The sequence below is a fragment of the Pistacia vera genome, unplaced genomic scaffold (genome assembly GCF_008641045.1).
Source record: "Pistacia vera cultivar Batoury unplaced genomic scaffold, PisVer_v2 Contig1144, whole genome shotgun sequence".
NCBI lineage: Eukaryota > Viridiplantae > Streptophyta > Magnoliopsida > Sapindales > Anacardiaceae > Pistacia > Pistacia vera.
The window spans coordinates 573815-588155 of record NW_022195187.1 but is presented as its reverse complement, the minus strand read 5'-3'; the positions used below and the strand labels follow the sequence as shown (position 1 = coordinate 588155).

Sequence of the window (14341 nt, the reverse complement as noted above, 5' to 3'; positions counted from 1 at the left end):
AACTTATTTATTAAAACCATATAACACAAAGTAGCAGTACAAATCACAGCCATCTCAAAAACAATATTCACAATAGCACGGCATTACATTGTGCATTTTTCACGGGCGGTCCAGTTTATGGAGCCACAAGTTTCTTGATTCCGGTTTTCTGCTCAGCAGTTAATCTCGTGGGAAATTTGATGTTGAACTTGATTCTTAGGTTGCCCCTCTTTGAGGGTTCTTTGGGTATGGGCATACCTTCTTTCGGAACCACCTCTTCATACATGGGATGAATGACATTAGTGATTGGAATAGTAAGAGTCCTTCCATCCAAGGTTGTGAGGTGAACAGTGTAGCCTGTTAGTGCTTCTGCAAGAGATATCCTTTGTGTGACAACCAGATCATTGCCTTCCCGTGAAAATGTGCTGTGAGGTTTTTCATCGATTATGAATACAAGATCCGCCGGAATAACGTTTGGTTGCTCATTTCCTTTCTCAGGAAAGGTAATTTTCGTTCCCTTTTTCCAGCCAGGCTTTATATCAATGGTTAGAATCTCCTCCACTGGCAAGGTCTTCCTGCATTACAATATTCAATTGGTAAAAAATACCATATTAGAAATCTACCATGATAGAAAGAATCTGAAAATCAAGCATAGGATTAGTATGTGTACCATTATGAAAGATTTCAGTGAAGTGATCTAAGACACTGTTTTATTTTAATAAAGAGCGTCGTTGGTGTTAGTCCTTTACGGAGTTTAGAGATGCAACATGCAAACCAAATGTAGGCTTAATTGATCCTAAAACCCCAGCGATGTCACATGCAAATGCAGCTAAATGTTACTGCTTAAACAGAATGGACTAAAGTAATTACAGAAGTACCTGATAGAGAAATGGAATAAAAAGAATATAGTGTCAAACTTAACAACGCTTATCATTTTCTACTGAAACCAAAAATTGCAGAATTAAACAATCATTCAGTTATATTCCATTCTAATTTGAGAAACAAATATGCCATAAAGATATCAATATAGACAAACATCTCAACACTGGCATGCTCAAGTAAACAATTCTTCAGTGCAGTAAAGATGGAGAAAAACTACGAGAATAAGAAACAAGCATATTTGTGAAATCCACAAGTAAACTTACCCGCTTGCATCAGCAATTTCTCTTGATATCTTCATCTTTTTAGTAGTTCCCTTATAGAGCTCCTCAAGGCTACAAGGCAGTTTATTTTCGATTGTGGGAGCCTTTCGAAGAGTTTGATTCATGGTAGGCCGACCCTCACCATAAGAACTGAAGATATCATCTCCAAACATTCCACCAAAACTTCTTGAACTACTCCTCATTCCAGGGCCGCCACCACCTCCTCCCATTCCTCCAAATGGGCTCGAAAACCCGAAAAACTCTGCAAAAATGTCATCGGCATTTCTGGGGTTAAATCTGAACATTGTTGGACCATCCCCCGTTTGGAAGAAGGTGGCCCCGCCACCAGGCCCTCCTTCTCCTGGTGGTGGCATTTGCCCTTTTAGACCTTCTTCTCCATATTGATCATACACTGCTCTCTTCTGAGAATCACTTAAAACCTACAGAAACAAGCATTAAATTACCATTTTGTTCGAAGTAAAAACGTAAATCTGACATCGGTAGTATCACAAAAGTATCAACAAGAAGTGCAAGAATTGAACTTTCAAACAGAGAGATGAAAATAAACAAGGATTATATTGTTAAAAGTAGCGCAAGAAACATAATTTAAATAGAAAGAGATGAAGAGTTAACCTCATAGGCTTCAGAGATCTGCTTGAATTTAGCTTCGGCTTCTTTTTTGTTATTTGGGTTCTTGTCGGGATGCCATTTCATGGCAAGTTTTCTATACGCCTTCTTCAAATCATCATCAGTAGCATTCTTGTCCACCTGCAATATCTTATAATAATCCACACCCATAATTCACTTTGTCTTCTCAACTTCTTGTTATGTTAAAACTTGAAACTCGGAAGTCGGCAGCAAGAGTAATTGTAATAAGCTAAACGTTATGAGTTTTGGTTTGTTTTGCTTATAATGTTGGTGGAGGCAAGGAAGAAAAAAAGAAGAGAAGAGATAAGAAAGGGAAGGATTTGTCTGGAACATGCAAAGAACCAGAAGCGTGTGGAAGTTTCCAGTAATCTCTCTGAACACTATTCCATTGCCTACCATTCTTGTAATTCATCCTTGTAACTTCTAATTTTGTATGTTATTAGGGGGCGTTTGGATGCGGGGTCACGTGGGAATACGGTCAAATTATTTTATATTATTTAATTATCATATTTGGTTGTTAAATAATATAAGATTTTGGTAATCTTTAAATACTAATAGTGGCTACTATTAGTAATATTAGAGGTAATCTGATTACCTCTATTGTAAGATTACTTGGGTAATCTTTTTTTTTTTTGTTATAATTCTATCCCTTATTAATAAAATTTTAGGACAATAATGCTCTTATTTTTAAATTTATTTACATGAATGTTGTTTTTACCATTTCACCCTAACTAATTAACTTTTTGGATAAAATTACTCTTGAAATCAAAACAAATTTCAGCTTACTCAAGCCACCACCCCCACCCACCTGCTGCTGTGGGAAGTCTTTGAAAGTCACCTGGAGTAGCCGTAAGCAACCCATCGTGATCGGGAGGCCCCAATATGGCTGTTTCTGGCCATATCGGGAGCAGATTTGGCCGGAAATGGCCAGAATAGATTTGGCTATTTCCGGCCAGAATAAATCTGGCCATTTCCGACCATATTTGCTCTCGATATGGCCTTTTCGGCCATCAATATGGCCAAAAATGGCCATATTGGGGCCTCTCGGTCACGGTGACTTCCGGTAGTGGTTTGCGATGGTGACAGGGTGGTGGGGGTGAGTTTGTTATAAATTAAAGTTTTATATAAGCGGAGGTGTTTTAGCTAAATTTGAAATATTAGGGGTTAAAAAAATTATTTAAAAATTAATAATAAAAATAATATTATATTAATATTTAAAAAGAAGACAATTTAGTAATTTAAATAATATACTCATCAATTTATTTTTCCTAACCAAACATATTAATATAACATACCTACCAATTTATTCCAACTAATCAAACACATTTTCTTAAAGATTCCCAATAATCTTTAAGGTAACATAAGATTATAGTAATCCAACATTCTCTGAACCAAACACACTCTTAAAGTTGTCTTTGTCTAACCCATAATTTAGGCCTATTTCTTTACACCCCCAAAGTTTACGCTAGAAAAAACAAAAACAAACAACAATCCCAAAAATTAATAGTGCATTGAAATTTGTAAAATATCGTTTTAATCGTCACAGACGCTAATAAGGTGGCCATTAAGAAGTTTATTTGGTCGTTAACTTTAGAACCCTAAAAATTAGTTAAAGTGTACGTAAAATTAACTTGACCAGCTGGTTAAAAAAAAAAAAAAAAAGACTTCTTACTTTCCTATTTAGTAAAAAAGTTCAAATTTGGGGCGCTTGCAAAACTAAAATAAAATTCTTAATAAGCTCTAAAAACTAAACTAATGAAAGCATATTTCCTTGGCGGGTTTTCCTTACTGGATTTTTTGGCTGAAGTCTCAACCATCGGGTGAAAGAATTGCCACGTAACCAATCTCCGTCAGATCGAAAATCCAGCAACATTCGGATCCCAATTCACACAACTGAGAGAAGTGGAAACAATGACATCTTATCTAATTCTATTGTCCCTCTTTTTATCATCAGTCTTCACTCTCACCTCTCAAAATCAACACCATGAGATTGCCGAGGCCAAGCTCAAAATCGCTCGGTTAGGTGATATATTCAAAACCAATTTTTAATGCCATTTTAAATATTACAATCCAAACAGTCGTGTTATCGTTGAATTTTGTTGTTTTAACAGAATCTGTTCTGGAGGAAAGCCTGCAGAAACTCAATGCGAGGAGTAATTATCTCAAGGAGCGCGACAACCTAATTGATGAACTCGCAATAAAGATTCAAGATCTGCTATCTCTCCTATCCAATATTAAGGTTTTTATATTTTTCAATTGTTACTAAGTCTTCTTTTTTCCTTTTTCTAAAGTCGTCATAAAACGCCTTGTATTAAATTATAAAAATTCTTATCAAGTATTAGGGTTTTTGGTTTTAAGTAAGAACTTTGATTAGTTGAGCTTTTACAAGCAATTTATTGTCAAAATGTTGTTTGGTTGTTGATCTTTGGAATTTTCTTCAAGGGACATTTTAAAATTCTTTTCATGATGAGAAAAAACCTTCTCATATAACTTCTATTTGGTTTGAACTTCAAGTAACAGAGTAAATGAGTTTCGTTGGAACTAAAAAAATATTATTTTCTGAAACGCAACAAAACAATTAATAATATTGAAAAACAGCTTCTTGCTTTAAGAAAGCTTTTTGGCTATTTTAGAATCCATACCAAAGACATACTTAGATTGTAAAGGATTCTGCTAGAATTCTAACTCAAGATTCACTTTACCAATCTCTTGTTGCTGTTAAATTTGACTATTATTTTCCTTATAAATTGTTCCTCAAATATATTGTATAACATGATCTTATATAAACATTAATTTGCAGCATGACTCATCACGAACCGAGGAAAGGGTTGCTGCATTAGAAGAAGAGGTTGGTCATTGTTATGTATAATGAAAATTGGCTTTCTGTTGTATTTTCCAATACATTTTAGCATATATAATAATGTGTTTATTGTTATTTGAACTTTTATCTAATTTGAAAAGTAGGCTTTTTTGATGCCTAGGTACGACTGCTATGGGCTGTTTCCAGACAGAACAATTTTGATCTTCACATTTTAGAATCTAAAGCACAGGATGCTGAGGATAGATTGGAAGAGGTTACTTCACAAGTTGAAAAGGTTCAATCCTTTTTTTCTTTATCCTTATTCTTTTTATGTAATGGCACCGGGCTTTGTAGAGACAGCTTCTTGTTGTACTGGTTCATTTTTATAGTGATGATCTTGCTTGAGGTTGAATGAGGTGTAGTCATGAATGGTATTTTTATGCTGTTTGAAATGTAGTTTTAAATTTTGTAACAAGTATAATTTTCTATTATTAAGTTCATTGAAGAACTTTTTTGTTTTTTACTTTAATTTTAGATGGCAGACATTGTTAATGAACAGTGGATTCAAGTGCAACATCTTGAGCAGGCTCTCCATATGACAGAAGTATAGTCCTCCAAAATGATTTCAATCATATGTTCAATTTTTCAGGATCTAAAGTAAAGGCTGCTGTGGTCTCTGTTGATGTCATGAATGAATCAATTATTAATATTGTTGTTACTGTTTCTCTTTTAGATGAGAGCACTTAACATCCAAAGGAAACTGAGGGTTACTGGATGCACATTCTTAAAGGTAATTTTGATAAGTTAGAAATTTATGCAGATATTGATCTCTCTTGTTAATTTCGGTTCTGAATTTTTTTAAAGTATCAGTAAAATTATTGGTAGTTGTAGTTTCTGTATTTTTTATAATTGGTAGCATGTTCTTATTTTTACATATACTCATTTTTTATGTAAGTCTTAACCAAACTACTTCTTTATGTGATAGTTTGTCAATGACGTTTCTGAAAAACATCTTCCAAAGTTGTTGGGCATACTTGATTCTTACTTTTCTGGTGGAGGGTCTACTTTGAGGTCTTATGTCTCTAAAGCGGAACAACAATTTAAGAGATTCTTTTCAGGTTTTAAGAAGTTTCACCATGAGGTTTGTACTTGCAAGTTTTCTCGTTTGTTGTGCACAAAGTAGTTCATTGGGATAGAAATTTTGCCTTCATTGCTATAATTTGAATATTCTAAAAAGTGTGTTCCTGGATAAGATAAAAAATTTGTGATGAAAGTTTTTCTTTTATGTAAAAAGTCGAGTTTTGTTTCCATGTTGAATTTTTGACCTTATCTTGAAGGCACAGATTCTTTCTCTTCTATGATAGTCTCTTCCACCGTCCTAAACTGTAAATCACAGAAGTATGAGAAAGACTAACTGCAAGATTGCAGAGCAATGTTCTTCACTACTTTACCTCATTCAGCAATCTCTCAAACCATGTAGTGTTGCAGAGACTGATGTTCAAAGGCCATGTGGTCTTTTCCAATCTCAGAATCAGTAATTTTGGGACACTTTGTGTGAGTGGTAGTTCTCTTTATTGTAGAATGATTGCAACCTCTCATTTTCTCCTTGTGATGGGTTAGATAATTTGTTTTTTACTTTGCTATCTTGTAGACATCTATATGGGATTGATTAAGAGTAGGCTCCCAATCTTCCAATTCCATAAGAACATGAAAACCATTCAAGTGACTAATCATTGGGATTGGTACTGGATAAAGGCTTAAACCATGTTTCTTTTTTATCTTTTTTGTCTACGCTGGTGATTTCTATCTATAAACATCTATGTGGAGTTCACAGAATTTTATTGATAACTAATTTCCTTTTATTCTTGTACCACAAGAATATATATATTGCACTGATGGTAACTTAAGTCTGTCCTAAACGATGAACATTAGCTTCATTCTTTTGTAACAAATTATGGAGTGCCATTTTTCATTGTATCAGAGCAAGAAGTTTTGTTCAGAGGTAACACTGTTTTTACCATTTCACCCTAACTAATTAACTTTTTGGATAAAATTACTCTTGAAATCAAAACAAATTTCAGCTTACTCAAGCCACCACCCCCACCCACCTGCTGCTGTGGGAAGTCTTTGAAAGTCACCTGGAGTAGCCGTAAGCAACCCATCGTGATCGGGAGGCCCCAATATGGCTGTTTCTGGCCATATCGGGAGCAGATTTGGCCGGAAATGGCCAGAATAGATTTGGCTATTTCCGGCCAGAATAAATCTGGCCATTTCCGACCATATTTGCTCTCGATATGGCCTTTTCGGCCATCAATATGGCCAAAAATGGCCATATTGGGGCCTCTCGGTCACGGTGACTTCCGGTAGTGGTTTGCGATGGTGACAGGGTGGTGGGGGTGAGTTTGTTATAAATTAAAGTTTTATATAAGCGGAGGTGTTTTAGCTAAATTTGAAATATTAGGGGTTAAAAAAATTATTTAAAAATTAATAATAAAAATAATATTATATTAATATTTAAAAAGAAGACAATTTAGTAATTTAAATAATATACTCATCAATTTATTTTTCCTAACCAAACATATTAATATAACATACCTACCAATTTATTCCAACTAATCAAACACATTTTCTTAAAGATTCCCAATAATCTTTAAGGTAACATAAGATTATAGTAATCCAACATTCTCTGAACCAAACACACTCTTAAAGTTGTCTTTGTCTAACCCATAATTTAGGCCTATTTCTTTACACCCCCAAAGTTTACGCTAGAAAAAACAAAAACAAACAACAATCCCAAAAATTAATAGTGCATTGAAATTTGTAAAATATCGTTTTAATCGTCACAGACGCTAATAAGGTGGCCATTAAGAAGTTTATTTGGTCGTTAACTTTAGAACCCTAAAAATTAGTTAAAGTGTACGTAAAATTAACTTGACCAGCTGGTTAAAAAAAAAAAAAAAGACTTCTTACTTTCCTATTTAGTAAAAAAGTTCAAATTTGGGGCGCTTGCAAAACTAAAATAAAATTCTTAATAAGCTCTAAAAACTAAACTAATGAAAGCATATTTCCTTGGCGGGTTTTCCTTACTGGATTTTTTGGCTGAAGTCTCAACCATCGGGTGAAAGAATTGCCACGTAACCAATCTCCGTCAGATCGAAAATCCAGCAACATTCGGATCCCAATTCACACAACTGAGAGAAGTGGAAACAATGACATCTTATCTAATTCTATTGTCCCTCTTTTTATCATCAGTCTTCACTCTCACCTCTCAAAATCAACACCATGAGATTGCCGAGGCCAAGCTCAAAATCGCTCGGTTAGGTGATATATTCAAAACCAATTTTTAATGCCATTTTAAATATTACAATCCAAACAGTCGTGTTATCGTTGAATTTTGTTGTTTTAACAGAATCTGTTCTGGAGGAAAGCCTGCAGAAACTCAATGCGAGGAGTAATTATCTCAAGGAGCGCGACAACCTAATTGATGAACTCGCAATAAAGATTCAAGATCTGCTATCTCTCCTATCCAATATTAAGGTTTTTATATTTTTCAATTGTTACTAAGTCTTCTTTTTTCCTTTTTCTAAAGTCGTCATAAAACGCCTTGTATTAAATTATAAAAATTCTTATCAAGTATTAGGGTTTTTGGTTTTAAGTAAGAACTTTGATTAGTTGAGCTTTTACAAGCAATTTATTGTCAAAATGTTGTTTGGTTGTTGATCTTTGGAATTTTCTTCAAGGGACATTTTAAAATTCTTTTCATGATGAGAAAAAACCTTCTCATATAACTTCTATTTGGTTTGAACTTCAAGTAACAGAGTAAATGAGTTTCGTTGGAACTAAAAAAATATTATTTTCTGAAACGCAACAAAACAATTAATAATATTGAAAAACAGCTTCTTGCTTTAAGAAAGCTTTTTGGCTATTTTAGAATCCATACCAAAGACATACTTAGATTGTAAAGGATTCTGCTAGAATTCTAACTCAAGATTCACTTTACCAATCTCTTGTTGCTGTTAAATTTGACTATTATTTTCCTTATAAATTGTTCCTCAAATATATTGTATAACATGATCTTATATAAACATTAATTTGCAGCATGACTCATCACGAACCGAGGAAAGGGTTGCTGCATTAGAAGAAGAGGTTGGTCATTGTTATGTATAATGAAAATTGGCTTTCTGTTGTATTTTCCAATACATTTTAGCATATATAATAATGTGTTTATTGTTATTTGAACTTTTATCTAATTTGAAAAGTAGGCTTTTTTGATGCCTAGGTACGACTGCTATGGGCTGTTTCCAGACAGAACAATTTTGATCTTCACATTTTAGAATCTAAAGCACAGGATGCTGAGGATAGATTGGAAGAGGTTACTTCACAAGTTGAAAAGGTTCAATCCTTTTTTTCTTTATCCTTATTCTTTTTATGTAATGGCACCGGGCTTTGTAGAGACAGCTTCTTGTTGTACTGGTTCATTTTTATAGTGATGATCTTGCTTGAGGTTGAATGAGGTGTAGTCATGAATGGTATTTTTATGCTGTTTGAAATGTAGTTTTAAATTTTGTAACAAGTATAATTTTCTATTATTAAGTTCATTGAAGAACTTTTTTGTTTTTTACTTTAATTTTAGATGGCAGACATTGTTAATGAACAGTGGATTCAAGTGCAACATCTTGAGCAGGCTCTCCATATGACAGAAGTATAGTCCTCCAAAATGATTTCAATCATATGTTCAATTTTTCAGGATCTAAAGTAAAGGCTGCTGTGGTCTCTGTTGATGTCATGAATGAATCAATTATTAATATTGTTGTTACTGTTTCTCTTTTAGATGAGAGCACTTAACATCCAAAGGAAACTGAGGGTTACTGGATGCACATTCTTAAAGGTAATTTTGATAAGTTAGAAATTTATGCAGATATTGATCTCTCTTGTTAATTTCGGTTCTGAATTTTTTTAAAGTATCAGTAAAATTATTGGTAGTTGTAGTTTCTGTATTTTTTATAATTGGTAGCATGTTCTTATTTTTACATATACTCATTTTTTATGTAAGTCTTAACCAAACTACTTCTTTATGTGATAGTTTGTCAATGACGTTTCTGAAAAACATCTTCCAAAGTTGTTGGGCATACTTGATTCTTACTTTTCTGGTGGAGGGTCTACTTTGAGGTCTTATGTCTCTAAAGCGGAACAACAATTTAAGAGATTCTTTTCAGGTTTTAAGAAGTTTCACCATGAGGTTTGTACTTGCAAGTTTTCTCGTTTGTTGTGCACAAAGTAGTTCATTGGGATAGAAATTTTGCCTTCATTGCTATAATTTGAATATTCTAAAAAGTGTGTTCCTGGATAAGATAAAAAATTTGTGATGAAAGTTTTTCTTTTATGTAAAAAGTCGAGTTTTGTTTCCATGTTGAATTTTTGACCTTATCTTGAAGGCACAGATTCTTTCTCTTCTATGATAGTCTCTTCCACCGTCCTAAACTGTAAATCACAGAAGTATGAGAAAGACTAACTGCAAGATTGCAGAGCAATGTTCTTCACTACTTTACCTCATTCAGCAATCTCTCAAACCATGTAGTGTTGCAGAGACTGATGTTCAAAGGCCATGTGGTCTTTTCCAATCTCAGAATCAGTAACTTTGGGACACTTTGTGTGAGTGGTAGTTCTCTTTATTTTAGAATGATTGCAACCTCTCATTTTCTCCTTGTGATGGGTTAGATAATTTCTTTTTTACTTTGCTATCTTGTAGACATCTATATGGGATTGATTAAGAGTAGGCTTCCAATCTTCCAATTCCATAAGAACATGAAAACCATACAAGCGACTAATCATTGGGATTGGTACTGGATAAAGGCTTAAACCATGTTTCTTTTTTATCTTTTTTGTCTACGCTGGTGATTTCTATCTATAAACATCTATGTGGAGTTCACAGAATTTTATTGATAACTAATTTCCTTTTATTCTTGTACCACAAGAATATATATATTGCACTGATGGTAACTTAAGTCTGTCCTAAACGATGAACATTAGCTTCATTCTTTTGTAACAAATTATGGAGTGCCATTTTTCATTGTATCAGAGCAAGAAGTTTTGTTCAGAGAAAATTTTGAATGTAATGCAAGCAGAATAACTCAATTTCCTTATTAAGTTGGTTCTGTATTGTTTGATGATTAATTGAAAAGAATTACTCAGGTTTCTGAACTGACAGATACAAGTTACTAGTTACAGTATGTTGTCAGACACTAAATTGCCTGGACCACAAGAAGTCTAAGAAAAGCAGCCCCAATATTCAGCATTGCCTGGAAACCTCCATGATCTTGGATTTGACTCTTATCTTTTTATCTGCAGTTGCAAGGATTAATCAGACAAGAAATGGAAAAGAATGAATTGACTGCTGCTCTTGTCAATAAGGAACTCGTATTTTTTGTGGTATGCTCTTTATATTGCTCATTTGCTAACTTTTTTGTGTTATGCAACCACATTCCATTTTTTTCTTCGCACCAGTCATACTGACAAAATTCTGAAATTCCAGGCTTCTGCATTAATCACTCTCCCAATATTGACTGCTTGGATGCTGCTCTCATCAAAGTTAGGCTAGTTTTCCGCTTTTAAAAAGCCAACTTCCTATTTCATGAAGACGAGTATATTATCCAAACTAGTCTTCATTTTCTTTTCAGTTGAAGGCAAAAGAATAGCTGACTCGATGGTCACTGCCTAGCCCTTGGTCCCGTCGTCATACCAGTTAACATGTATGATTACTGTTTTGGTGGCTGCCCATGGCATAAGTTTCTTTGTTGATGATTCTGGGAGACAACTGACAATGTCTTCTTTCTTAATTTTGGATAGACTTGTTGCCTGGCTCAGATGAATATAATCGTTTCCTGTATTAGTTTTAGTTTTGGAGATGATAGGTTTATGATATTTGCCCGGGTAATCAAAATGTTACAGGTATACAAAATTGAGAAAACTTGTCGGATTTTTTGCATATGGTTTACATAGAATTTTTAATTTTCTTCTCAGCTTTGTAACACACTTATTATTCTCTGTAACTTTTTTCATTTTTTTTTTAATTTTTTGAGTGATCAGGGGTGTCTCGGTCAGTTTGTACACATCTTAACTAATTCTCCAAGACTTTAAAGTAAACAATCGGATAAATCCCTTCGATGATCATCCTTATTAGTGTTTGAGGAGACTCCTTTGGATACTTTGTCCCAATGTCTAGCTTAATGTGTTTTAGCTTTCATTATATATACATTTTCGGATTAATTAGGAACAATCGTCGGGGCAGTCTGGCCCACGAATTGCAAAACGAAGAGTAGCTTTCCATTCCTCCAAATATAACTGGATTTTCATTTAAGTTCAGGCATTAACCCTAGAAAGAAAAGGTCATAAAAAACCTTTAACAATGGACTAACATAAACAATAAATTTCCAAGTTTATCTTCCAAGGTCAGTGTTGTATTCATTGTCATGCGAAATTTAATAACCAAAAAAGTTGCTATTTTCTGTGTGGACAGAAGATAATTTTGCGAAAAATAAATATATACGTTTCTGATACTATTATCAGACCCTTTGAACCTCAGCCCATTGAATGAGATAATGGATGACACGACATGGGAACAGAAACTGCAAGCTTTAACCCACATCTTAACCAGCCCCACAACCTCACCATCACTCTACTCACAGTTCTTCATCTCCACTCAAATACCTTGCTACATCAACTGGGATTATCCTCCTATCCTCTGCAACAAACTCACCTTCCCTCCTCTTCTTCTGAGGTGGGGCTTCTCTCTTTTCCTCAAAAGGGTCTCAAGATTTGGGCTTCCTCACACTTCTTGGAGGTCCAAGTGTCCCTACCAACAGCCTCCACCTTTGATTCTTTCTAAGGGCGTAGAGGAAGCACAGTGGGGTGATGCGCAGAAAAGAGAGTACGTTAGGATGAGACTTAGAAGGAAACGCCTTGGAACTGATGTGAATCCTTTGATTCCTACTTTATTACCTAATCTTTTGTTGTTCTCACTTTTGCTTTGGAACCCATTTCCTGTCGATGATTCTTGAGATGATTTTCTTTAGTTTGTGTAAATTAAATTGTAATGCTGTACGCTATCTCAATTACAGGCTTTATTTTGGCTGGTTTTAGTATTAAATTTTGATTTTCATGGATAATTGTGTTGGATGCTATGCTACATTAGAGAGTGAACATCTGCTCTTGACTTCGATACCAGCTAGAGCTAATTTGCCCATCATTGACCTTTTGATCGGCATTTGGGTTGCATTAGATGCTCAAAAAGCTAGGGTTTCATTAACAATTTGATGGGCTTGCTTGCAGCTTAAACCCAAAATAAATTAAAAATCCGATTCTTGAGTTTGAGCTTTCCTAGTAAGGGTGATTATTGAAGAGATTTATCTAATGTTCACTTTAGGATCTCAAAAGATTAGTTAAAGTGCGTATAAACTTGTTCGAATACCTTCGATCACCAAAAAAAGTATTTAAAAATAGAAGATAAATGACCAATTCATTACTTAGGTTTGAATAATATGATATATTTAACTTTATATGTAATAAAATCCAAGGCTAAAAGCACATTTAAATTTGACAGATCGCAGATTATTTAAATCTAGGAGATGATATTAATTGTAGACAGAAATGAATCCAAAGTAAAAAGAAAACAAAGACCGTACTAATATGCCCCAATTTAAAACAACAAAAGGCTTAGGAAACCTTTTCCCCTGTTATTTTCCCTTTAATTTTAACTTTTGCTTTGTCATCGGATAGGGAACTGCAAAGTGCAAACTACTCGGCAAAGCAAATAAAAACTTTGAAAGAGGCTGGAAATTGCCCTTGCACTAATCACGGAAGAAAAAACTGTTTACCCAATAAAGAAGACGAATCAAATAAAAGAAAAAAAAAAAAAAATTTGGCAGATTGGTTGAGCACAAACGTTGACAAAAAAGCACTATGAGTGAACATAATTCTTCATAGCTCTATTTTTATTTGATTTTTTTGGTTTTCACTTTTTAGGGGTACTTGGCCAACCATTTATTAATCAATATACAAAAAACTACTAAATCCAACTATTGATGGGGATGGGGATGGGGATGGGGACGGGGACGGGGACGGGGATGAGACTCAGCTCGTGCATTCAACTTCCTTCCTTAATGCCAAACTTTCCGCTAGCTATACTTAAAAGCCTTAGATTTTGGTTGTACATTTTCTAAAAAAAATTCTGTAATAACCAGCTACTATAACGACACCATTGCGCTCTTTCCAGGAAATTTTATTATGAAACCCATTTGGAGCTTCTTGAAGGTTTTAACAACTTTAGTTCTTGAAGATTTAATTGCTTTAGACTAGTCAAGTTACACAGAAAATGCCTAAATATAGGTGGGAAAAGTGGTATTTTGCCAATTGAGAGATGCGTATGTCATCATAAGTTATAGAAAAAAGCTTGAGTTTTATAAATGTGGAAGCTTCTTTTGCTTTTTCTCTTTTGACCTTAACATTTTCTTTGCCTGTTCTGTCTTCCTTAACTTCTTGCTTGAGCCATGGCGCCAATCATATTCATAAATTTAAGGAAACATTAGGTGATGAAATTAAAATGAGGAAGTGGGTATGGATGAATATTTAATTAACTGGCAAATTGCATAGTGAAATTTTATAATGAAAATCTAGTTGGGTGGTTGCTTGTGTTATGATGTTGTTACTGCATGCACCAACAAAAGAAATTAATGCAACTACTTTTGGGTGGTTGACTGGTTCGATAGAGACTCTT

General features: G+C 34.2%; 4 protein-coding genes across 5 annotated transcripts; 3 read left to right on the top strand and 1 right to left on the bottom strand.

Moving 5' to 3' along the window:
* Window positions 1-9: 9 nt before the first annotated feature.
* LOC116145040 (dnaJ homolog subfamily B member 1-like) lies at window positions 10-2167 on the bottom strand. The gene is made up of 3 exons (XM_031430494.1): window positions 1755-2167; window positions 1125-1561; window positions 10-554 (listed from the first exon to the last, which is right to left on the bottom strand). Exons 1-3 carry the CDS (start codon window positions 1917-1919, stop codon window positions 116-118), a joined length of 1041 nt encoding a protein of 346 aa, XP_031286354.1. The 5' UTR covers window positions 1920-2167; the 3' UTR covers window positions 10-115.
* A 1357-nt stretch (window positions 2168-3524) lies between these two features.
* On the top strand, window positions 3525-5920 carry LOC116145609. The gene is made up of 7 exons (XM_031431056.1): window positions 3525-3792; window positions 3881-4008; window positions 4570-4617; window positions 4751-4864; window positions 5105-5173; window positions 5303-5359; window positions 5555-5920. Exons 1-7 carry the CDS (start codon window positions 3681-3683, stop codon window positions 5750-5752), a joined length of 726 nt encoding a protein of 241 aa, XP_031286916.1. The 5' UTR covers window positions 3525-3680; the 3' UTR covers window positions 5753-5920.
* Window positions 5921-7622: 1702 nt separating this feature from the next.
* Window positions 7623-11739, top strand: LOC116145156. Of its 2 annotated transcripts, XM_031430598.1 has the most exons (10): window positions 7623-7890; window positions 7979-8106; window positions 8668-8715; window positions 8849-8962; window positions 9203-9271; window positions 9401-9457; window positions 9653-9808; window positions 10918-10998; window positions 11102-11157; window positions 11247-11739. In XM_031430598.1, the coding sequence occupies exons 1-10, from the start codon at window positions 7779-7781 to the stop codon at window positions 11248-11250; spliced, it is 825 nt and encodes a 274-aa protein (XP_031286458.1). In that variant the 5' UTR covers window positions 7623-7778; the 3' UTR covers window positions 11251-11739. The 2 variants fall into 2 exon arrangements, with proteins under 2 accessions (XP_031286458.1, XP_031286452.1); XM_031430592.1 differs by having other exon boundaries at window positions 11102-11739.
* Window positions 11740-12093: 354 nt separating this feature from the next.
* Window positions 12094-12721, top strand: LOC116145641. The gene has a single exon (XM_031431102.1). The coding sequence runs from the start codon at window positions 12168-12170 to the stop codon at window positions 12624-12626; it is 459 nt and encodes a 152-aa protein (XP_031286962.1). The 5' UTR covers window positions 12094-12167; the 3' UTR covers window positions 12627-12721.
* The last annotated feature ends 1620 nt before the right edge of the window (window positions 12722-14341 follow it).